This window comes from Pelophylax lessonae (assembly GCF_965119305.1).
Source record: "Pelophylax lessonae genome assembly, chromosome: 4".
Taxonomy (NCBI): domain Eukaryota; kingdom Metazoa; phylum Chordata; class Amphibia; order Anura; family Ranidae; genus Pelophylax; species Pelophylax lessonae.
The window spans coordinates 371469129-371496543 of NC_138771.1; the positions used below are offsets into that span (position 1 = coordinate 371469129).

A 27415-nucleotide genomic window follows, 5' to 3' on the forward strand; every position below is an offset into this window, starting at 1 on the left:
GACCGTGTACAGTATAGTATGCACTCAATTCTTGGTTGGGGCTCCTTTTGCATGAATTACTGCATCAATGTGGCATGGAGGAGATCAGCCTGTGGCACTGCTGAGATTTTATGGATGCCTAGGTTGCTTTGATACCGGATTTCAGCTTGTCTGCATTGTTGGGTCTGGTGTCTCTCATTTCCTCTTGACAATACCCCACAGATTCTCTATGGGGCTTAGGTCAGATGACTTTGTTGGCCAATCAAGCACATTAATACCATGATCATGAAACAAGGTATTGGTACTTTTGGCAGTTTGGGCAGGTGCCAAGTCCTGCTGGAAAACAAGGTCAGCATTTCCATAAAGCTGGTCAGCAGAGGGAAGCATGAAGTGCTCTGGAATTTCCTGGTAGAGGACTGCGCTGACTTTGGACTTGATAAAACACAGTGGAACAACACCAGCAGATGACAGGCCTCCCCAAATCATCATAGACTGTGGAAAATTTTGCATTTTATTTGGAAATCAAGTTCACAGAGTCTTGGGGTAGAGTGGAGAGGAAAAAAATCTAAGTTGCATGAGGTCCAGTTACTCCAGTAACTAAGAAATTAATTGAATTTTTTTTTTTTTTTTCAAAGCTCACACAGCATGGGCATACTTAAAGTACAACTAACAGGAAAACTTTTTGTTTAGCTTTGTACAAAGGGGAGAGGGAACAATGGTCAGGTTTTTAATTTATTGCTGTATATGTCCCTGTTCAGAAAGTTCACCCTCCATATTTGTTCTGTTAATTATTATTGCATAAAGTGAAAGTAAAAGAAAATTTTGGATTGTCACCAGAACAGGAATGGGGAAATTTTCCAATAGGGACACTAGTTATGGTGACCTTGATGATGACCAGGGATTCCCTCACTTTAGAGGGCTTTTCTATTACTTCCTATCTTGGCTATGGGACAGGAAGTGAGGGAAATCTCCCGAATGGGACACAGATGGTAGAAAAAAAACTGGCAGGGGTTCTAACCCTGGTCCTTACTTATTTCAAAATAAAAAGAAAAGTTTGCCTGACTGCTCTGACTATTTTCAAACCCTAGGCGGTATGAAAGGACACAAGAAAAGCCACACACCCTGAGATTACCAGTTTACAGCTATAAAGACCTAAAATTCCTCCATGCCTTTGTCTAGGCCTCCTGCTGCTACCTGCCTTTCTCTGAACCCCACATTTTCCCAACATCACCCAGAATATCATGCAACACCACCTCAACAGAAAGGACTTGAATAGATACCTGGCACTGTGCATTCTACATAAAGTAACAAACTACTAAGTCAAATAGAAAATATGTTTCAAAATTAAAATCCCCATGAGACTGAAAACCTTCATATAACCACCAGAGCCCCTCCTGTTTGCTTACAGACTATTATACTGTAAATAAAGGGCACTGAAGCAAGAAATGATCAATCATGTCCTCTACCTCATCACCCTCTTGGACAGCCACGATCATCCAGATAGCTGTACTTCAGGTTTCTCTTCACATAGAGTCTTCGATCGAATGAGAGTGAGGCCAAATCCCTAAACTTGAATGGGATTTTTTTCCAGATTTATCAAATGTAAACCCTCCCTCTTAACAAGGCCAGGAAATCCTTCAAGGTCCATGACTTTTAAAGATGGAATCAACAATCCATTTCTTAATGGTGGCATAGATTCCTGGTCCTCAACCCTGGTCCTCAGGGCCCACTAACAGGTCAGGTTTGCAAGATAACTGAAATACATCCCAGTTGATATCATTTGCTGCTCAATGATTGCAGTACTCTAGTCTGCATCTCCCCAAGGTAATACCTCAAATCTGGCCTGTTAGTGGGCCCTGAGGACCGGAGTTGAGGACCACTGGCGTAGATGGTAGAATACCAGGCTTGCAATGACATGGCTGTGGGGTTCAAATCCACCAGCCAGCAGGTGATTTATTGAGGTCAGAGTCCATGATAATGCAGGAACTCAAAGTTCTCGCGAAGAAGCCCATTTATTCGTCATTCGACGAGAGAATAGCCAATGTTCGAGTCGAACTTACGTTCGACTCAAAGCTCATCCCTAACACTGAGTAATATCAGCACAGTGCAGGGATAACATAAGAGGAGAGACTGTCAGCTGTAGCAGTGCTCTCTGAAGACAGCGTTGTGCTCAAGCCTTCATCCTTGCCCTGGGGAATCCCCATAGCAGTGTGCCAGTCATGAAGGACTGGGGAAGCAAACAGCCAGGTGGGCTGGTGTCTTCTGCAGCAGTAGAACTGGACTCAGTATCTACAGAAAATTGGAAGGAGAAAAAAAGAGCAAACATGTCATGCTTACCTGCTCTGTGCAGTGGTTTTGCACAGAGTAGCCCCAATCCTCCTTTTCTTGCATCCCCCACCGGCGCTTCTGACCCCTCCCTTCTATCGAGTGCTCCCAGAGCAAGCCTTAGAAATTGACAGTAAACATCAGAAGAAGCTGAAAATCATGCAAGGAATCCGAGAAGTTGTGAAAAGAGACGGTCAGCAGACAGACAGCACTCACAACATAAATTAAATAATTTTCAAGTATGCTTATATTGGGTTGTATTTGAAAAAAATATTGTTTTGTATGGCTATAAAAGTAAAGTGTTTGTTATAACCAGAGAGTTTCTTGTATATGAGTTAGCAAGACTGCTTTGTTAGTTAACATGTTTACATGATAGGTCATTTTCTTGAGTTTACAAGTTTTGACCATCTAGTGGTGACACTGCATGTTGGACAGGTGGACCTCTCCACAGAGAGATTTCAAGGGCCAATAATGCTAAATTAACATCTGTGCCCTTTGCTTGCTTTTTCAATCTTCAACATTATGGGTACTTAAGCTATATTGTATCTGTAGTCATCTAAATATTTCTCCCCCCCCAAAGCCAATGTCCATTTGTGATAAAGTGTATATGGATTCTTTCTATTACCTCGTGGTTTAATATAAACAAAAGAAATATCAATCAACCATGAATGATTAATACATAGTTCCATAGTTACATAGTAGGTGAGGTTGAATAAAGACAATAGTCCATCCAGTTCAACATGTGTAGGTGTGTGTGGCTGTAATCATCTCACATAGCCCTGAATGTTCTGATCCTTGAGATGTACATCTAAGAGTCTTTTGAAAGCCACCATACTAGCCGCAGAAACCACCTCTTGTGGTAGAGAATTCCCCAATCTTGTAGCCCTAACAGTAAAGAACCCCCCACGTTGCCTGAGGTTAAACACTTCTCCTCTAATTGCATTGTATGCCCTCGAGTCCTCATGCTATCCCTTCGACTGAACAGCTTTTTTTCTAAGCTGAGATCCCCATTAAGATATTTAAAAATTGCTATCATGTCCCCCCTCAGGCGTCTCTTCTCCAGGGAGAATAAATCAAGCGATTGCAGACGCTCTTCATAATTAAGGTCCTCCAATCCCCTAATTAGTTTAGTTGCCCTTCTCTGGACTCTCTCCAGCTGCAACACATCCCTCCTGAGGACTGGCGACCAGAACTGGACAGAATACTCCAGATGCGGTCGGACCAGAGTTTTATAAAGTGGAAGGATTATAGTCTTATCTCTGGAATACATCCCTTTCTTTATGCATGCTAATATTCTGCTGGCTTTGGCAGCTGCCGCTTGACATTGCATGCTATTGCCTAATCTATCATCAACCAAGACTCCCAGATCTTTCTCCATTTTTGATTCCCCCAAGGGTTCCCCTCCTAATGTGTATTGTGTTTTAATGTTTCTAGTCCCCAAGTGCAAAACCTTACACTTCTCCACATTAAACCTCATTTGCCAAGTTGTTGCCCACTCCGTTATTTTGTCCAGGTCATTCTGTAGGATATCTGCTTCATGCTGTGCAGTTATTGCCCTGGCCAATTTTGTGTCATCTGCAAAAACTGATATCGAACTACTGATCCCGTCCTCAATGCTGTTTATGAATAAATTGAACATAAACACAATACAAATACATACAATGTATCATAATTCACATAAAGTCTGTTATCTCCAATCTTCCTAATGGTGAAATAAAGTTCCATCCTGCTAAAATGCCAAGTGTTGTAAACTCAAATGTGGTGCAAATCGTGCTCCCCTCCTGTGTGCCCACTCACTCACCAGCTGCTATGGACTCCCAATGACAGGAGTCATATGTGCTTGTGCAAATATTCTAGGTCTGCTGAGCTTTGTATTACTCTTTTGTCACTCTAGCTGCTATGGACTCCCAATGACAGGAGTCATATGTGCTTGTGCAAATATTCTAGGTCTGCTGAGCTTTGTAGTCCTCTTTTGTCACTCTAGCTGCTATGGACTCCCAATGACAGGAGTCATATGCGCTTATGCAGATATCGTGGGCCTGCAAAGCTTTGTCTCATTCACTCCTTAATTATTGGGCGATGGGATGTTCGTACATGGTGTAAATAAATAAATGGCAGAGAAAAATCCACATAGCGTAATTCCATTTTATTATAAAATAAAATAGTTTAAAACATATCCACTCACATGTTAGAACCTCAATTGTGGCAAGTGTGCTATACTAGAGGTAACATGTGGATTAATAATACTTGTGATATAATCAAATAGTTATTTAAAGAAAAAAATAAAGTCCACAACTATGCACATTTTATGTAAATATATTGTGATGATCCACATGGCCACCGAAATCCATGTTGTTCACTCTTACTTCTCCTTTTGTGCAGTTAAATGAACATATCCATGAACACATCCATGTGCCAGCATGATCAGTGCTCCTCCCCTTTATAGCTGGGTTCTCACCTCAAATGATGTGACCTCGCACCTAAGCTCAGTCTAAGTACACCTTTTTACCTCTCCCTGGCCCTGGGATGAGTATCTGGTTAGCCCCAATATGTATTGCTTGTCTCCTCACTCCACTCCTCCACAGTACTATTTAATATCACATATGAAGAAAGGATTCAATAGTGCATATTCCCTTAAAAGCATATCTTTTTTTAAAAACAATAGTGTGGGTACTCACATTTTGCTGGTGCTTCCAGCGCACTAGACTAGACATGAAAAATATCTTCCAACAGCGGTTATATTTGTGCCTGCAAGCCATCAGTCCCCACTCCTGGAAGCTGGTTCTACCTAGCTGTCGGGTGTCATCACTGTCCTTGCCCCTTGTCTATGCTTATCGACTCAGGGTCACATGTCTTCATCAGGGGGAATGGAATTTCCCCCCCGATAAAGACATGTGCACAGGAAAAAAGGACACAAAGGGGGGCTGGAGAGCACAGGGGGGGGGTCAAAGAGCACAGGGGGAAGCAAGAACACGTGGTGAGAAGGAGAGCACAGTGGGGCAAGGAAAGCATGAGGGGGTAGGCGGAGAGCACAGAGGTTCAGAGATCATGGCGGGAGGAGGAAAGTACTGGGGGAGGTGGAGAGCACCGGGGCGGCAGAGAGCACTGGGGGGGAGGGGGAGGCATAGAGCACTGGGGGCGGAGAGCACTGGGGGGGTTGGAGAGTACAGGGGGGGTGGAGAGAACAGAGGAGGCAGAGAGCTCTTGGGTGGGCTGGAGAGCACTGGGGGGAGGCGAAGAACACTGGGGGAAGGGGGAGTGCACTGGGGGGCTGGACAACATAGGGGGAGGTCGAGAGCACATAAGGGGGAGGCAAAGAGCACAGGGGGCAGAGAGCATGGGGGGAAAAGAGCATGTGGCAGAGAGCACAGGGAGGGCATCAGACAGAAGCAGGATAGGAGGAGCAGTGGGGGTGGCTGCATATAAAAGAATAATTCTCTCCGTTTCCTTCTGCAGCCTGTGAATCCCCTCCTGTAGGCTTTCAGAGGCTGCAGGAAGAAATGGAGAGAATGATTATTTTTTATGCAGCCATCCCCAATGCACCTCCTATCCAGCTTACAGGGGAGCTACACTCACGTTCTCTGAGCTGATCTCGAAGCATGGTGTCTGCAGCAGATGTCTCCTCTAGCTTCTCTACCCTTCATGGTCACGCCTCCTGGCGCCGGTGGCTGAGCTGAACTGGCAGCCGGGCGGCCTCAGAGAAGCCAGGTAAGTGGCTTGGGCTCAAAGAACAGCCCAGCTGCCTTGGGCCCTGCAAGGACTTCTGGTCCAGTGGTCTCGGCCCACGGGTCAAGTGCCCGATGTGCCCTATGGCCAGTACGGGCCTGCACCTGCGTATGCGTTTTTTTACATTGTGTACAATTGTTGTTTAAGCTATACCTAAAAGAAACAATTGTATTGAAGTTTTGGACAGAATGAGGAGGTATTGGAACAACTGGCAAGTTTTTATGGCTGTCTGTGCCCTGGTTAAGGAGATTCGCCCTCTCTATTTTTCCTGTTTATCATTATCACCAAGAGCAAAAGGGTGAAATAGGTTCTCTTACTTTGGAGGACTTTCCTCTTACTTTCTATTTTGGCTGTGGGAAAGTAAGTGAGGGGAAAGTGTGAAGTATTCACCGTCACTGGAAATTAAAAACAGATAATTAATGGTTTGAATTGCTTCAGATGGGACGGTCATATTTGCCAGCAATATCTCCATATAGAAATATAAAGATTTATACCCATTTGCCATGAAATCTGTTCTTCCTAAATGCTGTGTATATTACATATCTTTCAATGTCAGACAGGTATTCCTTTTGTTGTGTATTGGGAGGGAATGTGGATTGCCCTTTCTCATTGTTAAGTGTTAATGACCTCCCATTGTTCTGTCTGTCTGCCTTAAGAGAAACTTATTATGGGATGTATATAGGTATGTGGATTGGATGCTAAGGGGGAGGGGGGATTGCCCCACATTGTATAATTTTGTGTTGACTGTATGAGAGTGTAAAGCTCTGTTCCTATTGGATGGTGAATGTTACTTCCAGTCTTCAACAAGGTCCACCTGGGTGGTAACCTTGTGGGTAAAAACTGTATATAAGTCTGTTCAATAAAGTTGTTCTAGAGTTACTTCACCCTCAATCTAGAGTCCTGTCTCTTATTGGGGGAATCTGCTGCAAGGGCTTGCTATGGTCTTCCATACTCCCTTGGATAATCACTAAGCTCTTGTAAGAGCTTTTGCAAGAGCTTGTTCTGCTGCACTCTCTGGGGAAAGAGTGGTTCACCCCCAGGAACCTGGAGCCTTGTCATAGGTCCAAGGTGGGTAGAAGATGCCAAGACCCTAACCAAGCTGCGGCGGTTTGTGGGGTCTGAAGTGGTTATGGTATCTGGTGTGGAGTGCTTGGAGCCCTCTGGAAGCACTAGGAGCATCTGTCAACTGAGGTACCCAGTCAGGGGTGTCCTGTTCCGTTACAGAAAGCTTCTCAACTGGGAAGATAGCAGAAAAAAAAACCCATCAAGGATTATAGCCCTACCTTGTTCTATCTGAAATGGAAATAAAAACAAAAAAACATGGGTTATTTTTATGGAATTTCCTTTTTTAGTAGTAATGGTGGCGAGTAGCAACTTATAGTGGAACTGTGACATTGAGGTGGACAAATCGGACATGTAACTGACACATTTGACACTTTTATTGGGACCAAGGACATTAATACAGTAATCAAAGCTAAAAAATATGCACTGTGCAGGAAAGGGGTTAACATCAGGGGCGATCAAAGGGTTAAATGTGTTCCCTGGGAGTGCTTGATAACTGTGTGAGAGTTGCTCTGACCAGGAGAAGACAGAGATCTGTGTTCCTGCTTGGCAATTACATAGGCAGACTGCCGTTCTGTGTCTCTCGGGAAAGATCGCAGGTGGCTGGCCGATATTGGGTCTGCCGGACCCACTGATTGGCTCCCCTTCTGGCCAAGTTCACGCATGCCCTCTGGAGCCCCAGCATGAAATCACGTACAGGTACGTGATTTTGCGCAGGGGAGCCGACTTGCCACAGTAAAAGTACGTTAGGCAGTTGGCAAGTGGTGTGTCTGTGCAAATGAATCCTTGTTTGCAATTTCTGTCTGGTTCAGCCAACATATGATTCTTTGCTACATTTTATGCATTGGATAAGGCACAACACAATATTGGAGGTACAGCTGTATGATCCTGTGATACTGAAGATCCCTTTAGTGTGTGTGACACTTTTTGATGGATTGATTTGGCTGCACAGTTTGCAGCAGTGTTTTTTGTTGCAGGGTCTGCTTCCTTTATTTGTGACTTCATATTAAGCATGAAGCCTCCTGTTGACTGTAATTTTCATTGAGCTCAGCTGAAAATAACTGGCACTTTTTTTTTTTAAGGAAGATCTTTATCCTGGAATGGTAGCTGTGTGCCCTGAACTTATTGTGTGCTGCATGAAATGTGAACATTTTGTGCTGGGCAGGGTGGAAAAATAAGGATCCTGTGTGAGCATAATGCAACAAAATTGGTGATGAACTCTATTTACAAAGCCAAATATTTGTCTGCCCTCTCTATGAATATAGCCATAATGTACATTTTTATAGTGAGGTTACTGTTTATATGGTAGCATTTGTTAAGAAGAGCCATTCAGAACAAATTGAATAAGCTGCTATTCAGACTTGCTGTTGAAGATGCATGTTCTGAGTCTGTTATCCTGGTCTTGGCTTTACTACCTGATGAGTAATTGACCTGAAACAAGCATGTGTATAGTAGATGTCAGGACACCTGGCATGCTCATACTTGTTTTGGGGTCAATGACTCAGCAAGTAGAAAAAGAAGGATGAGGATAACAGCACTGGAGCTTAAAAAATTGTCATCAGTGGCAGCTTCCATAATTCTCTTCTAGCGGTTTGCTCTCAGATTGAATCCTAGTAAAGCCGATTGTCATTTTTTCTGTTCCAGGAGCTAACTTCCCTCTGGCAGAACTAGGGATATGTGAGCCACCCCCACATCAAGGTGGATTCTGCTCAGACATTGGAATTCTTCACCCAGGATATGCGCTAAGTGCAGGCTCTGATATTGACTCTGATACAGAGGTGGGAATGTCTCCTGATCATGCAATACGATTATGGGGCAGAAGTATTAAATCCCGCAGAAGCTCTGGACTGTCAAGTCGTGAGAACTCAGCGCTGACATTGACTGACTCTGACAATGAAAATAAATCAGATGAAGAGAACGGTAAGCCTGCTTCCCAAATGCAGATTTATCTCAAATTAAGATAAAAATGAATAATGGTCTTTGTGAGAATTAATTATCCTCTTACTTATAGCATCTTAGACAACACACTATTACAACCCCGATTAACTTTCCAATAAAACACTTGAGTATAAGATTTTATGTATTAAACATGTTGGTTTTATATGTATAAAGTTAATGTACCTGTGAAAAAGCATTTAGAGATCTTATTGAGCAAATGGAGAACACAGATGAGCCAAAGCTAATTGCAATAAAATACAAGTTTAGGAGTATTTGTCACTGGAGTGTACACTTTATCAAGAGATGGACTTAAACCTTTTAAAGTCCACCTGCAGTAGATTTTTCTTTTGGTGAGGTAAGTTTTAAAGAAAAAAAATATCTAGGTTAATAGGAAGCTGAACACATGCTCCTGACCATTTTGTATGCTAAAAGTAAAGTTTCCTAATGCCTGAAGTAACTGATAAGAAGGATTACGTTATTTTGTTACCTAGGTTACAATGTACAGCAATGATGTTTCCATGTTTACTCTTTTCATACAGACCAATATTATTTTAAGAAAGTAGCACTTATTATACTCCAGATCTCTTTGATGTGCTTTGCTGGCAATCACATTAACTCCCAGTTGGTGATTGTTTGTTATAAAATTACTGTCTAATTATAAAAAGATGCAACCCTTACATTATACTGACATACTTTGTAGAATTTAAAGTGAATCTGTGAGGAAAATCTGGTAGCTGCCATGGTTCACTTATTTTTGAACTTGCAGATTCCAAGACTATGAATAATAAAGTAGGAAATGCTTGAACTGCCATTCTGTATGCTTGGTCTAGGTCAATGAATCACTAGGTAGTGAAGCTATGGAAAGGATTTAGGAAGCCATAATCAGAAACCTGCATCTTTTAAAGCTAGTGAGTAATGGTACCCCCCACATTTCTTTCCCTACTAGTTCCCTTTTAGAAAAGAGTCTTCAGAGCAAAATTGCTTTGGCTGCAAAGACATGAACTACCCTAGGTCATATTGGTATACATCAATCAGACACAAAGATGGTCATGTAGTGTTGTTAACTTTATAGGAAACAGTTTTTTTTTAAAGATGCTAGAACCTTTTATGATACCATGTATCTCAGTAGTTCTTTCACCCACATATTTCAGCAGTGGATAAGCAAAAGATATGGACCAATTTCTTCTGTAAGCACAGCAGAAAATTTATTGCAAAAGACTACTATAAAAATTGATGGGTTCATTTATTTTTTATTTTAAGTACCCAGTCACTGGAAAAAGAGATTTGTTTCAAAAATATGGTGTAAATATCATTTAAATTAAATTATGCCAAAATATCAGCCAAAAATCTTGTGTTTTTTTGTCTCTACTTACCTGCAATTGAGCAACCTAGTGGTCCGGTGGTTTGGAGTAAACAGAGGAATGTCCTCTCCTCTTACAGCCAACTGTGTTCATCTGCTTAAAGGAGTTGTCAGAATATTTATACTGCTCTGAATATAACAGTGTCTATTTATGTCAATCAATAAGCAAAGATCTGTAAGGTAGGAGAATCTCCAATTATTTCCACAAATCAATATGTAGCGAATTCTTTTTATCGATTAATTTCTTTTTAACAGCATATCCCAATCTTAGTGAACACAGTGTACAGTATGGAATATATATAAGAATATTTATTCACAAGACATGTATTCACAATAAATGATCAGACTTGAGATGACACAAAAAGATAACTCTAACATAAAATACAAACTTAAAACGATAAATGCAATGTGATGTATAGCTCAATAATGAAAGTAAAAATAAAGCAAGATTACGTTTTCTCCAGGTATAGTATAAACCATAAATTAATATTCTATATAATCAGACCACAATTGTCTGCGCAATGCACAGCCGATAGTCACTTCACTGCAGATGGAGCGAGAATAGGCCAAGCAAAACGTGAGACTAATACGCCAATATGCGCTAAATCTGATATTAATAAAAATGTATAAAAACAAAAATCAGTTTTTAAAGAAAAATCTACATATGGTTAATACGGCTGGGACTGTAATCTAGTTACCCTTTAGCATGAAATGTAAAACATGTAAGGAAGGAAATAAATGATAGTAAATAATATCAAATAACACAGCAAGGTATATTTACCATATTTAAAATGGCTGCTAGCTTAGAATGGTCGTTACCAGAGTCCTTAAGATGGCTGCCTTCCCAAGATGGTGGCCAGTGAGGGAGGAGTTCCGTTTGGCATCCCTCAAAGTTCCAGATGCATGATGGAGCAAAATGGAGTATGTGTAGATGAGTATATGCATGGCTGTAGTAGCGTGTGTGTTGTATTTGTAATGTATGTTGTGTAATGTCCTGTGTCTCTCTCATCTGGGTTTTCCTTTTTATATGGTATTGAACAAAGGACTATTAAAATTACCATAAGTCAAACCCAGAAGGAGTAACTTCATCCCCATTGGTTGGGACATCTTATTCATTAACTGGCGATGTCATTGGTCAACACCTCTAACCAGTATATTAAAATTAAATGATGATTTCTTTATATTTAAGAGTAATCATCATAAAAACTTGTCCATACTCTCATAATACACATATCCATTTAATAATATCCATCATGTATCTAAGAAAGGATTAAATCTGGTAATACCATAATATATTATTAATATATATATATATATATATATATATATATATATATATATATATTGGAAATTACTTTTCAACCTAAGACTTCAATTAATAGCAGTTAGTCACCAGAGATGGCAGTATTGTCTTGCTCCTCAGATTCAGTACACAGAATATTTACCTACAAATAAACTTTGAACCTTATATTGACAAAGAGCTTACAATCCCAGACCCTCTAGACTCTGGCAAGGACAGAAAAGTTTTATGATGCTTTACCACTTACAAGAGCTTATTTACTGAAGCCTTACTAAACATGCAGTGATGAGTCATCAAAATCAGTTAAAGCTAGAATTTAACAAGAATGAAACAACTTTAATATAGAAGGTTTACATACATATCTATGTATGTTATTCATATATATATATATTTAATTGTTAATATTCTTTTACACATAGGATTATAATATATCTGTAAATCTTATATTTAAATGGGTTAAAACACAGAATACTTGACCAGTGTTTTATGATGACCACACAGACAAGATTACCTTGGTATAGTGTCAGCTAGACTTTATCTAAAGAAAGTTAAACAGACTATTTTTTTATTACCTTAGGTCAACACAGCATGTCTGTTGAACCTTTTAAACATCTCCTGGATAGACACTTTTTGCCTAAAAGGAGGTTTGAACTTTCAATGACCTTCTACAACGTGGACGCCACTATTCAAAATTTCTATATATGACATATTTCCATATTTCTTTTATTTAATATCCCCTAATAATTCTGACAGAGTTGTAAATAGTCCTTTTGAGGTTTAAAAAACACTTTAAAGTGGACCTTCGGTCATTTTTTCATCTTTCCTTCAATTAAACCTTCTGCCCTTGCTGTATTGTCATTGGACATCAAAACTGTAATTTGGTGGCAGTAAATACTTTATTCTGTGTACTTCCACTTTCATTGCTGATAAAATGCCGAGGCTAATGACGTGGTTTCCTGTATTTGCATTGACTTAAGGAGAGAAACTCCAGCTATCCCAGCAGTGCATGTGTCTTTTTTTCTTGTTTCACACACTCTCACTGGCAGGGCATAGGATGGGTGGGAAGGAGGAGGGTAACGGGGGAGTAACAGGTGAGCTGAGGATGGCTTCACAATACACATTACTGGGAGGAGGGAAGGAAAGAGCAGCACACTACATTACTTGGAAGGGGGGGGCAGTCTGTCCACCTATACACTTATTACACTGCCCAGGCCTGCCTGCACAATCTCCCCTGGATAAGTTTACATCTCAGCTGCAGCTGCATAGGAGATTCTTTCCCTGGGCTCCTGGTGGTTATGATTACATCATGGCCCCCCTCCAGACAGCTTTCTCCAGTTCTCTGACAGCGGATTTGTGTGTATGAAAAGATTATGTGACAACTCTTGGCTTGTCTCCTCAATGTTTTCAGTTTGGGTAAGAAACAAATACAGTTACATCATGGTAAAATGGAAAATTGTTTGCTGCTTTTCTGTTTGAACAAGCATAGTATGTACACTTTCCCCAGCTGTTTCTGTGTTCCATGTTGTTGATACATTGCTATAACAGGGCATGGACATCCACAGAAGCTGCCATTCCTATTGCAACCTACCAATAACAATGTGTTCCCACAGTTTCATAGACAAAAGGTAACCGTGTAAAAGGGGCCCATACCCCTAATAATTGTATACCAACAAAATTAGAAAAGATGGGGCTTTACGGGCTAATGGGAGGAGAAGGATCCATCACAACACAATGTAAACTAAAAAATGTTTTTATTTGTACATATTAAAATGTGCATGGGAATGGTTACCCATGTAGGACATAAACAACATTAAAGATAAAAGATTGCATTGTAGAAATACTTCCCAGTAGGGGAATGCTGATAACTTTAAATCAGATGATGACGTGAGGTCTCTGATGGAACATGGTCTAAAGGGTCCCCAGCAAGCCGACGCGTTTTGCTCGAGGCTTCCTCAGGGCCAGAGAGACCTGGGCAGACCGATATTTCTACAAGTCACATACAGTAATTAGTATACAACAAAACAACAAGTAGATTATGTATACATCTATAACAATAATGTTGTGATACTATTTTCAGGTTGCAATAGAACAAAAAGTAACTCTATACTGACCCAATGCAGTTTAGGTGATGGCAGGCAGGGCAAAATGCGAGAATGATAGTATTGGTCCAAGATCAATATTAATAAAATATTGTATGAATGCCCAGGAGAGTGATTCTGAGACTTCAGTAGGAGAACATATGCCAATATGTGTTCATATCCATATTTAGGGCCTAATTGGCTACTGAAACAACATATATATGTATATAGATGAAAAACTGCAGATGTGTTAGAGTAGATGGTAATTGCTAGATATATACTATAAAGCAGTGGTCCTCAACCCTGGTCCTCAGGGCCCACCAACAGGCCAGGTTTGCAAGATAACTGAAATACATCCCAGGTGATATCATTTGCTTATCAGTGATTGCAGTACTCTAGTCTGCATCTTCCCAAGGTAATACACAAAATCTGGCCTGTTAGTGGTCCCTGAGGACCGGAGTTGAGAACTACTGCTATAAAGAACCCACCTTCATAAGTGTGATGGTGGCATATGACCAAATATATAAGGGCATCCCAAAAAGTCAAGGAGTATCAGAATATCCTGTTGTAATGTTCTGGTACCTTTGGGTACCCTAATTACTCTTTCATAAGTGTATGCGCCCCACCATTCTCTTTTGCAAGCGTACCTCGCTGTCGGAACCACGCTGCGCTGATCCCTGTATCCCGCTACCGGATCATCCGCTCTTGCCGAACCTCTCCTCTGCTACATTGCTATTAGTGATAAGTACCCCACAGGGGAAACCTCTATAACCTTCATACTAAAGCTTACACTATCTAGCTCTGCATACTAAGGATTATTACTACATCTGTATTATCTAAGATTGCTAGCTCTTGAGCCTACTACCACCTGTTCTTGCACTGGGTTGATCTCTCTTGTATGTCCACCTGCTACTCTGTCATCTGCTACCATACATGATTGCTAAACCTATCTGCATCCCATCTGCTACTATCTTACTTTCAAGAACATTTCCTTTCAAGTGTCTGTCATCTACCATCTCTACCCAACCTGTCTCTTCAGCCTATCATCACTGTGTTACTATATACATAAGTCACTCTAGGAAACATCTTATTGAGTGTGTGTATTTACTTGCTGAATTGAGATCATCCACACATGATGAGTCATTGGGAGTTGGGATTGGTGTCTCAGCGTTTCTCTACATGACTACTGAAGTGGAATATTTCTGCAGCTGAAAATCCACATCATACATAAAACGCAGGAGCGTTACAGATTGAACGAACCTCAAATGGATTCAGCAGAAATAACCACTCAGATGACACAATTAAAACAGCAAGTAACTGCGTTAATACAAGTACTTGCTGAATTAAAAGAAGACAATCAGGCTCTGTCGCAGCAGGTAATTAGACTGACACAACTTACCACTTCTCAGTCCCCTGAACCCAAAATAAATCCTCCTTTGGTATTTACAGGCGATCGCAAAAAATTTCGCGAATTTAAAAACGCATGTGAGTTACTTTTCTTGCTAAAACCCCGTACCTACCTTACTGATCACATTAAGGTTTGTACTATTATTTCTTACCTAACAGGCGATCCTCGGGCCTGGGCAGACTCTCTTTTTGAGAAAAGCGATCAGCTTCTCACCTCCTATGCCTTGTTCCTAGCAGACCTCACTAGCCTATATGATGATCCCAATAGGCAGAGTACTGCCGATCTTCAATTAAGATCCTTGAAACAAGGTGGGAGACCTGTAGAAGACTTTGTCGCAGAACCTTGATTCAGAATGGAATGATGCATCTCTGAAAACCCAATTTAGGCTTGGCCTATCAGAGGCCGTTAAAGACGAGCTCGCCCGAGCGGATCTGCCAAAAACCCTGGATGCATTGATACAACTCAGTATCACCATAGATAGAAGACTACGAGAAAGAAAGGCTGAGAAAATGGGAATGCCATTATCCAGTTCTTCTCGGATTTCGGCCGTTGACCCCGTTCCTATGGAGGTAGGAACCATACGCCCACCTCTATCAATTATGGAAAGAGCCAGAAGACGATCTGGTAATCTCTGCTTGTACTGTGCATCCCCGGATCACAAGATAAACGTCTGTCCCCTAGTCTACAAAAAGAAGGGTGAGTGTTCACATGTCCTCCTAGGGGGATTGACAACTTCAATCACTAACCCTTACCTTTCTGTTTGCTTAACATTACAGTGGGACCAGAACAGGATTACTACTAAGGCCATGATTGACACAGGATCTTGTGGAAATTATATTGACATACATTTTGCTGCTTTAAATAAAGTTCCTATTATTTCTAAACTTAAACCTGTCTCAGTGAGTCTTATTAACGGTGTTCCTTTATCCTCTGGTCCGATCACTGATCAGACACAGGCACTCCTAGTCACTACTAACGGGTCTCATATGGAGACCACTACCTTCGATCTAATACCTTCACCCCACTTTCCCATTGTTTTGGGACTTCCCTGGTTGCACACACATCAACCAACCATAGATTGGAAGGAACGGACCCTGACCTTCCTCTCTTGCTATTGCGAGGGTACGTGTAACCTCCCGTCTTTCGGGAAGATCCTGTCTGTGGTGACAGATGAGATTGCACCACTATGTTATCAGGATCTCTCTGAGGTTATTCTTGAGAAAAATGCTCAAGCACTACCTCCCCATCGAGACTATGATTGTAGCATTAATCTACTCCCAAATAGCAAATTGCCGTTCGGTCATGTTTATCCTCTTTCAAAGGATGAACTTTCCCATCTCAAAGACTATTTGGATGAGAATTTGGAAAAAGGTTTTATTAGACCTTCCACTTCTTCCACAGCAGCAGGACTCTTTTTTGTCCGCAATAAGGACTCAAGTCTCAGGCCTATCATCGACTATAGGCAATTGAATGCTATTACAATAAAAGATCGCTATCCTCTACCGCTTATCCCTGAGCTCATTGAGCAGGTGCGTGGAGCTACCTATTTTTCAAAATTGGACCTGAAAGGAGCATACAATCTCATTCGAATCCGTGCTGGACACGAGTGGAAGACTGCATTCAGAACCAGATACGGATTGTTCGAATATCTTGTAATGCCATTCGGGCTATGCAACGCCCCTGCAGTTTTTTAACGATTTATAAACAATATTTTCAGAGACTTACTAGATGTCTGTGTTGTGGTATATCTGGACGATATACTTATATATTCACGATCCCTGTCTGAACACATAAGACATGTAAGACTAGTATTATCGAGATTGCTTGCACACAACCTTTATGTGAAACTGAAAAAATGCTTGTTTCATAAAGAAGAGGTACTGTTTCTAGGCTACATCATATCCAAAACAGGAATCGAGATGGACATGAGTAAGATATCCTGCATTCAGGATTGGCCTACACCAACCACACGCAAGGCGCTACAGCGATTCCTTGGATTTTCGAATTTCTACAGGAAGTTCATTAGAAACTTCTCTGCCATTGTGAGACCCCTCACACAGCTCACTAGCATTAAAAAACCATTCAAATGGTCAGATGAAGCAAATAAAGCTTTTCACCTGTTAAAGACAAGGTTTACTTCTGCTCCCATACTACGCCATCCAGACCCATCCCTCCAATACATTCTGGAAGTAGATGCGTCAAACATGGCAGTAGGAGCAATACTCTCCCAACAACCAACTCACACTTCACCACTTCATCCAGTCGCCTTTTTTTCTAAATCCCTAAGCAGTCCAGAGATAAATTACCCCGTGGGTGAAAAGGAACTGCTTGCTATAAAATTGGCTCTGGAGAATTGGCGACATCTACTCGAAGGCAACCAATTACCAATACTTATATACACGTACCATAAAAATCTCCAATATCTTCAGACTAACAAAACTCTCTCGCACCGACAGGTACGATGGTCACTATTCTTTCTAAGGTTTAACTTACACACCTGCAGATAAGAACAAAAAGGCGGATGCACTATCACGACTAACTGAAGAAAACTACTTCGAAATCCCTTCCGTTCCTATAATACCTCACAAACGCATTATTGGAGTTGTCCGTTCCTTGAAGGAAGAGGTTTTGCATGGTATAAGTTTGGATTCACCCCCACCACAACTAAATACTGATGCAGAAGGCTTCCTCTACTACAACGACAAACTTTACATACCACCTACCATATGCACCAAGATCTTGGAATTATCGCATGATGTGCCTATGGCAGGACATATGGGTATGACAAAGACTCTTAATCTGATTACCAGGCAATTCTGGTGGCCTGACATGAAAACATCTATACAAAAATTTGTCTCTTCATGCAATGTCTGTGCCAGGTCCAAAATTGACACTACGAGACCATCCGGTCTACTATGCAGTCTACCAATACCCCAAACTCCATGGGAAGTTGTGTCCTTGGACTTTATAGTGGAATTGCCTCCTTCCAAAGGATTTAATACCATCTTAGTGTCAGTGGACCATCTGACAAAAATGGCACATTTCATTGCTATTCGCAGACTACCTTCGTCCAAACAAACGGCAGAACTCCTGATGAAACATGTCTTTAAGTTACATGGTATCCCAAAAACTCTTCTGTCTGACCGTGGATCACAATTTATTTCCAAGTTCTGGCAAGAACTATGTCACATACTACGGATCGAGCGGAAGCTCACTTCTCCTTACCATCCGCAGACCAACGGACAGACTGAAAGAGTCAACCAATGCATCGAGCAATATTTACGTTGTTACACTTCTTACCAACAGGATGATTGGGTGGATCTTCTCCCTCTGGCAGAATTTGCCTACAACAACGCAACCCACAGTACGACCAAGCAGAGTCCGTTCTACTTGAACTATGGGTTTCATCCCTCTATTCTTCCACCACGCATCCTTCCTTCAAATAACCCAGTAGCTTCAGACTATCTTACCCAAATAAAGGACTCTCTGGGTTTGCTTAATACTACCATTGCACACGCTCATAGTCAACAAAAGAAGTACTATGATCTTCGCAGAAGACCTTCTCCTCAGTACGCTATTGGGGACCTCGTTTGGCTCTCAACAAAAAATTTAAGACTGAAAATCTCTAGCAAAAAGCTTGGACCTCTGTTCTTGGGACCTTTCCCAATCAAGAAACTTTTTGGAAAAGCTGCAGTACAGCTTACATTGCCAATAGACCTCAAAATACATCCCATTTTCCATGTGTCGCTACTGAAGCCCCATGTTCCTGACCAAGGAATAAGGCCTACTATCCCACCTCCTCCTCCTGTACAAGTTGAAGGTGGAGAAGAATATGAGATAAAAGAGATTCTGGATTCTCGTATCCACAGAGGAAGACTTCAATACTTGGTTCGATGGAAGAACTATGGGCCCCAAGACGACACCTGGCTAAACACCTCTGACATACATGCCTCTAGATTAATTCGCAATTTTCATGCGAAGTACCCAGACAAACCAGCTCCAGAGGCCTTCAGGAGCCGGCCTTAAGGGGGGGGTACTGTAATGTTCTGGTACCTTTGGGTACCCTAATTACTCTTTCATAAGTGTATGCGCCCCACCATTCTCTTTTGGTAAAGTGCGCATACACCTTTAAGACTGATGCTGTCATCACTGAGCGCCGGACTGGATAGCTATTTAGATCGCCGGCTCTCACTCACATGTGTTCGTTCAAACTGCTTTGTGCCTTGATGCTAACCTGTCTTGAAGCTCTCATGCGTGCAAGCATACCTCGCTGTCGGAACCACGCTGCGCTGATCCCTGTATCCCGCTACCGGATCATCCGCTCTTGCCGAACCTCTTCTCTGCTACATTGCTATTAGTGATAAGTACCCCACAGGGGAAACCTCTATAACCTTCATACTAAAGCTTACACTATCTAGCTCTGCATACTAAGGATTATTACTACATCTGCATTATCTAAGATTGCTAGCTCTTGAGCCTACTACCACCTGTTCTTGCACTGGGTTGATCTCTCTTGTATGTCCACCTGCTACTCTGTCATCTGCTACCATACATGATTGCTAAACCTATCTGCATCCCATCTGCTACTATCTTACTTTCAAGAACATTTCCTTTCAAGTGTCTGTCATCTACCATCTCTACCCAACCTGTCTCTTCAGCCTATCATCACTGTGTTACTATATACATAAGTCACTCTAGGAACCATCTTATTGAGTGTGTGTATTTACTTGCTGAATTGAGATCATCCACACATGATGAGTCATTGGGAGTTGGGATTGGTGTCTCAGCGTTTCTCTACATGACTACTGAAGTGGAATATTTCTGCAGCTGAAAATCCACATCATACATAAAACGCAGGAGCGTTACACCTGTATACTATAATTATAAAAAAAGGAAGACAGAGGGTATGCCTTGATCAGTTGTAAAGTTACATACGTGGCATAGAAAATTAGCATAGCTAGCAAGACTCATTTAGGGAGAGGTAACATACCTGCAGAGAGCATATATCAGGAATAGGGCAGATATTATATAAGGTAGGTCAAAGACTCACAAAGGCACTGGGCAGCAAGGAGCCTATGAGAAAAATTTTTTAAATATATATATAAGGATGATTTATTGAACACAATTGGCCATTATTTAATCAAAGTCGCCCAGGAAAAAGGGGGAAAGGAGAAAAAGAAAAAATACATACCTGCAAATAGCCTATAAGCATATATATATATATATATATATATAAATAAATTATGCTGGACCCAATTTGCCATTGTTAAATCAGCATAGCCAGAGTAGAAAGTACGTACCTGCAACATATCCTCAGTGTGTGTGCCTGCCTGTAGGGGTAGTGCTAGATAGGGCTATATATAGCCCATATCCATTAATTGGTGCCAAAAGAAGTTCAAAAAGTAGCTACTCCATTACCATATGCCGCAGAAGTAGTTGCGCCGTACCCGGATGTAGTCATGGAGAGTGGGGCAGCCAATCCGAACGTCCAGGGCGGGAGTAATATTCACTGCACCCGGAAGTAATACGTATACCAGGAAGAAAAACAGCAACATCCGGCCTCAACTAAGGGACGGGACGTATACGATGCGCTCCACGGGTTCAGATACACAGAACCACTCGGGGCGCATGCGCATTAAAGTGGTAGGAGAATCAAGTGGTATCACATCACATCGAGGGATATGTTGATGTATACAGGGAATAAACCATACATGAAAAGTGAATTACCGGGGGAAACATAGATGACCAAAAAATAGGCCACCCTATTGGACCTAAGTAGAAAGTATACACATATATGTTTATATATTTATATAAGCCAGCAGCCGTATGTTCCTTTATATTATTACGCATGCCTTATCTACATCATAGCATTCAGTATATATGCCTTGCCAAAACCTGTGCATGAATCACGATTAGTTACAACTGTGCATTATTACAACATACAATGGAGAGAAAAAAGTTTTTTATATAGTAAATACGATAAGCAGATCAAAAACAATCCCTATGGTATATACATGATACAATCAAACCATATGGTACTAGTGTAGTATGATTCAAGTAATCTCAGGGAAGACTGATTGTGGCTATATGTAAGAATGTAACAGTCATGGGGAGGTAAGAGTGCTATCAAAGAAAGGGTTTGTAGCTGAGTACATCATTTAAGCCAGGAGGTATGTCGCCTTTAAATCAAATATCCATCTGTTCTCACGTGCTAAGACTTTTTTTATCAATGTCCCCGCCCCTACTATCTTGGGGTATCACATCCAAGATTGTAAATGTAATTATTGTTTGGTCAAACTTATGCTTGAGGCCGACATGACCTCCAATAGGAGTGTTGATTTGGCCATTGTTTATATAGGAAATGTGATCCGATATTCTCTTAAACAATGGTCTAATAGTTTTGCCCACGTAATAGGCACCACATGGGCATAACATTAGATAAACTACCGCTTTTGTTTGACAGGTGACATATTGATTGATGAATCTCCTACGACCATTTGGTAACAAAAATGAGTCACCTTCTAGGATCCACGGGCAAAAGTCTCAGTTGCCGCATTTAAAGAGGCCTTTAAGATTAGAATTATCCTCTACAGGTCTACGGCTTGCTGGGGACCCTTTAGACTGTATTCCATCAGAGACCTCATGTCATCATCTGATTTAAAGTTATCAGCATTCCCCTACTGGGAAGTATTTCTACAATGCAATATTTTATCTTTAATGTTGTTTATGTCCTACATGGGTAACCATTCTCATGCACATTTTAATATGTACAAATAAAAACATTTTTTAGTTTACATTGTGTTGTGATGGATCCTTCTCCTCCCATTTTTTCTAATTTTGGTGGCTCCCACAGTTTCCTTACTGCATGAGACTGTGAAGTACATGCTGCACAGCACAAAAATCCCGAAAGTGGACAGGCAGCAGTTTCAGCTGCCCACAGTTAAAATGGCTGCAGGCAGACTTTGTGGTAGAAGATTTCTGCAGTATATTTGGCAAGTAGAGAATCACAATACATATAAAATAATATGCAAAGTGGTTAGAGGAAACTTTCAGAATGGCAAAGATGTTTTTATTACAACCTATGTTAAAAGATTGCAGTTCCTTTTTAACTTAGTAAGTAAAGGAGTATAGGATTGATCCACTACTGTACCTCTGGCAACATCACATGTGGCCATTATGCTGCTAAAATAAGAACACACTAAGAGCAAAAATGGTAGTAAATGGTAATTTGTAAAAGGAAGCACAACATTATATAGGCACAGTTTTACTCCTGGTGTATAGCCATATGCTGATCAACAATTAAGAGCTTACAAAAGGAGCACACAGGGGTCTCAGATAGGAAATGCCAGATATGTTCCTGACATTTTTAATGGAAGTGTGAAAGTTTTTAAAGTTTTTGGTTTACCCTGCATTTAATCATATCTCATGGTCTGGAGTCAGGCTCAGAGGCCAATAGCTATAGCAGTGGAACAGCACTCACCAACTAGTGGGACAGGTATATGAGCAGGTCCCCCAGGTGGATGACACGGCTTCACTTGAGGTGCGGGGTATAGGTACTAACTGGTATTCATCAGAGCTTCTGATGGTGGAGATTGTTTTTACTTCATCTTGGAACCAGGTTGCAGTCCTTGCAATCATCCCACCAGGAGGTGAGCAAGTCAGGGTCCAGAAGCAGATAAGCAGGTAAGGAGTAAGCAGACGCATAGTCAAGGAACAAGCCAAAGGTCAGTAACAAATGGTAGCAAAGATACGGACGGCAGCAGGAGAGACCAATGAGTGAGATTTTGGCTGGAGAGAGCACAAAAATCTGGCAAATAGAAAGTGCAGAGACATGGCCTAAATCAGGAGGTTTCTAGGGAAAGTAAAGAGTTCAAGGTTCAATAGAGGTCAAGGCACATGGCAGGGTTGTCCTATGGATCAGACAGGTAGATCAGGTAACTCTATGAGAAGAATCATTGCCAGCCACAGCAGAGTTCCTAGGTTCAAGTCCAGGCCCTGACTTCTTGTCATAATTCTGTTCACATGATAATAAAATTACCATTATGCTTAAGCTACTGTCTTGTTATACACATTTTATAGAATTCCCCGTCGATATTTGTAGCTCACTTAAGGGTTTAAATCAATACATTAAAACATGTAATTTGTGAGCTGCTATTCTGATATATTCATGTTTTTATACCTCTAAGCAGCCCTCAGCTATAAACATTCGTATATGTGTTCACTAAAAGTTAATTAACACAAGGTGTGGTGCAAATGGTCCTCTAGTGTAAAATCCCTCTCATAGTATCAAACCAATATCAACTATATACTGTATACATAAATGCATAAGAAAATAAAATATATTACAAATATTTGTATATTTGTGAGGAATCAAACCAGCATCGAACAAAAAAATCGCATACACGCTTCTATCAAAGAAATATCCATTATGTTATCAATAATGTGCAGATATTTTATCAATCAATCAAAAAATAAAATAAATTAAATCATAAGTCTCTATTACGAGCTGTCAAACGTCTCTTCAATTGTTCTTTCTATGCTTCTCCCAACCAAAAATGCTGTGCATGCATTCACTTTATACACTACAGTGCTGTCCTTCACTGGATGTACTCTCACTTGACAGCTTTGACCCCCCCCCCCCTCCAAGTGAATGTAAGGTCAAAAAGCACATTTTCCCCCTTTAAAAGGATCCTAAAATAATCAGGTCCTTCTGAAATCCTTAACCTGGATACACTCCGTTGCAGCAAAGTTTTCCTCTTTATCCAATTTTGAGACACTGTTTCTTTAGGAGTCCAGCCAATGGCTTAAAAAAAAAAAACTCAATAGTGCATTAGATTTAAAACCACATTTATTCCAATCCAAGATTTAAAACCATTCTTACTGTGCAGGTTCTAAGTCACACCAAACAATCATAAGCATAGTAGCAGCAGTATAGTTTTTAGATACACCAACATGTAATATACTGTAGTTACATAGGAAGCTGTATTCAGACCACCGCGCATTATAATGTCAGAGAAACCTCGTCCCTACAGGTTTCGTTTTTACCTTTAATATGTGCGCTGCATAAAAAGAACCATTCAAGAAAGAATTGAAGAATATTTACAGTATGTAGCATCAGTATAGGTCATAAAAGACATCCAATTTTAAACATTTTTTGACAGTCTTTTTGTTTTTTGATTAATTGATCACATATCTGCAAATCAACTAGATTTAGACACATTGTTGATGGCTGGAAGAAGTATAGGAAGCACTGCTGAAATAATGGTGGCTATTTCTTTGATGGAGACCTTTATTCATTTTTTCAATTTGTTTTGTTAAAAAATAGATTGATTGATTGCTCACAAATATTTGTAATTTATTGTATTTCTTATGCATTTATGTATATATGATTGATGGAATATTGGTTTGATAGTAAGAGAAGGATCATTTACACTAGAGGACTAATTAAATCAATATATACAGTATTGATACTGTATATACAATGATTTAAACACATTATACGGCATATATACTGTGTGTGTGTGTGTGTGTATATATATATATATATATATATATATATATATATATATATATTACTATGCAAAAGTGTTAGGCAGGTGTGAAGACATGCTGTAAAGGATGTGTACATTTGCATCCAATTTTTGAAGAAACTCAACTGTTAGGATGTTCCAAAAATCTTGAAGAACTAACAACAGATCTTCTGTGGATGTAGGCTACCTCAAATCCATTTGTCTCTTCATGTAGATCTAGAACAGGCTCAATGATGTTGAGATCACTAAACTCAGGACCCTGCATTCACTATATCTGGTCTCCCACAGTACACAGAACATGGACATGCAATAGTTTTAGTAAATATAAACAGCTAAATACCTTTTCATATCAGCAGTATACTGTAGGGCAGTCTTGTGACTTGTATCAGTGTCCGGATAAAGCTTGTAGGGGGAGTTTTTTTATTCTGCTCTCACTGTTCTAAAAGACCACAGGACCCCTGACCCCCTGTCTGGACAGTGCTGATTAACCCTGTGCTGATCGCTGATACCCCAAACTAAGTATGTGCAGCTTGTCTATGGCCCCTATAATGTTGTGGGTTTGGTGACACTTAAACTCATTGGATTGTCTTAAATGGCATTGTATATGTATAGTATGGTCATTTTAATGCTCCTGGTTTCCCCCCAACCATATTCTAGCAGCAGTAGATGTGAAGGCATAACATGCGTGCAATGAATATACTGAACTTAATTTTAATGCATGTGTGTCTTAAGGTATACAAAAATATAGTATCTTTGATTATATGAGTTTTGTGTTAGAAATAGTAAATACATTTTTATATACTGCATTAAAGGGTAACTCCATTTTCATGGGTAAAAAAATAGCAAATAAAGAAAAAATAATATATTGTATACATTGTAACACAGTCATTTTGTAATATAATTTTATTAAAACTTACCATTCCTTTTTAATCCGCAGCCGCTGTAATTTTCTGAAAATGCAATACAATATGGCTAACTGAAGGTGGACTGTACACCGAATGTGTACTGAACACCCCTCAGAAACATAATTTCCTGCTTGTGTGATTGGCTCACCAATTTTCCCATAAGTCTGCCTAAGATACAAGTCAGATTTCCCGCATCCCCTGCAACAAAAATTTAATTTTTGGTGAGATACTCCCAATAGGGACATGTCTAAAAGGATGCAAGCCCTGCAGCTTTCCCCATTAGTGCACAGCTGACTGATAATTATGAAACCACTCCCATTAGACCCAGCACAGAGGCACAGAGGAACAAACAGGGATTTCTTTAGAATAACAAAAGGTAGGAATCTGTAACAAAGGCTGTTATAATCCTTGCAATGTACATAGATCACCCAGGGGGAATGTTTTTTTCTCAACAAAAGTGGAGTTAAGCTTTAAGTTTCGGCCATCATTTCCAATAGAAGAATTTCGTGGTATTTCATGAATAACATCAAGGTGTTTGGTGTCCAGCACATGGTAAAAGTATTGTAGTTCTACAATTTTTATATATTATAATTATGATTACTTACCTTTAATTTAATGTTACATATTCTGTTGGGCCCATAAGGGAGGCTTTCATGTTGTGAAAACTATTTTTAACTGATGAAATCACACATATTTAAACAGTCTATGAACAAGTAGTACCTAAATAATTTTCAGATGAAAAATGTGAACCAAATTGAAAATGAAAAAACAAATTTAAAAGGAAACAAATTATGAAAACAAATCCTTTTAACATAATGAATATAACTAAAAAAAATGTATAACTTAACAAATCCATCAGAAACTAAACAAATGTTTTCATTCTGCACATGTCTAAACCTTTAGTTTTATCAATACTACCTTTATCAGGTAACATACTTTGCTTGCGTGTCTTCTGTGAGCCTACACTTGGTATATACACCAATAACAGAAAAATATAGGTAATATATTTTTTTATGTTCACTTGGCTTTACTGTTTTATTAAATATTTACTTCAGTGTTTTGCAATTTGGTATAATGGGCAAAGACCTCCCTGTCTAGACAAAGTAGGGTAAGTTTAGAATATAGTAATACATTGAAAAATTATAGCCAGGAGTGAAAAAAAAAAAAGTAAAAAAGAAAAAGAAGCAAGATCATGTGTCCAAAGGAAAGTCACACATCTGGCATAAGAAAGAAAGATAAGTCTAATGGGAAATATCCTAAACACCAGCCTCCCAGCAGGTATTTAGGAAGGGGGACAGGGAGAAGGGGAGTAATGAATGGGACTTTACTGGTACAGTACGCAGTCACGATAGTCAAGGGTATTATTTAAAATGTAAATAACTTTATTATATATCAAGGTTAAAATTGATCATCAAAGACAAAAAACATACAATAAATACAAAATTACTGTGTATTACAATGAGCTGGATAAGAGCCAATATACATTAGGTGAGCATATAATTGATGGCGATCCAAGTAGAAGGATTTCCAAACAAGCTGGAGGTATATCTACCTCAACCTCAACATGTTTCGTGGCGAACCACTTCGTCAGGAGGATTTTAGTATATATATATATAATGCTCATTCTGCAGATGACAAAAAGCATTTTATCAATACATCTATCTCAATATATTGGAAAAGCTATAGTCAGTATACAGATAAACAGTCAAGCGAGATTATTCACAGAGTTATGGGAGGATTGCTTTTACCTTATCAGGCAGGCTCAAAAAGGTCACCAATCAAGGCACGCAACCATCAAACCCTC

At 40.1% G+C, this 27415-nt stretch overlaps 1 protein-coding gene across 1 annotated transcript in view; it reads left to right on the forward strand.

Annotated features, from left to right (window-relative positions):
- Positions 1-27415, forward strand: part of LOC309552665 (teneurin-2-like) — a gene marked incomplete at its 3' end in the record, with an annotated part of 2116672 nt that overhangs the window by 1511733 nt on the left and 577524 nt on the right. Inside the window, exon 4 of the mRNA XM_082253595.1 lies at positions 8737-9012. Coding sequence (XP_082109721.1) covers positions 8737-9012 — 276 coding nt within the window. The remainder of the gene's footprint in view (positions 1-8736; positions 9013-27415) is intronic.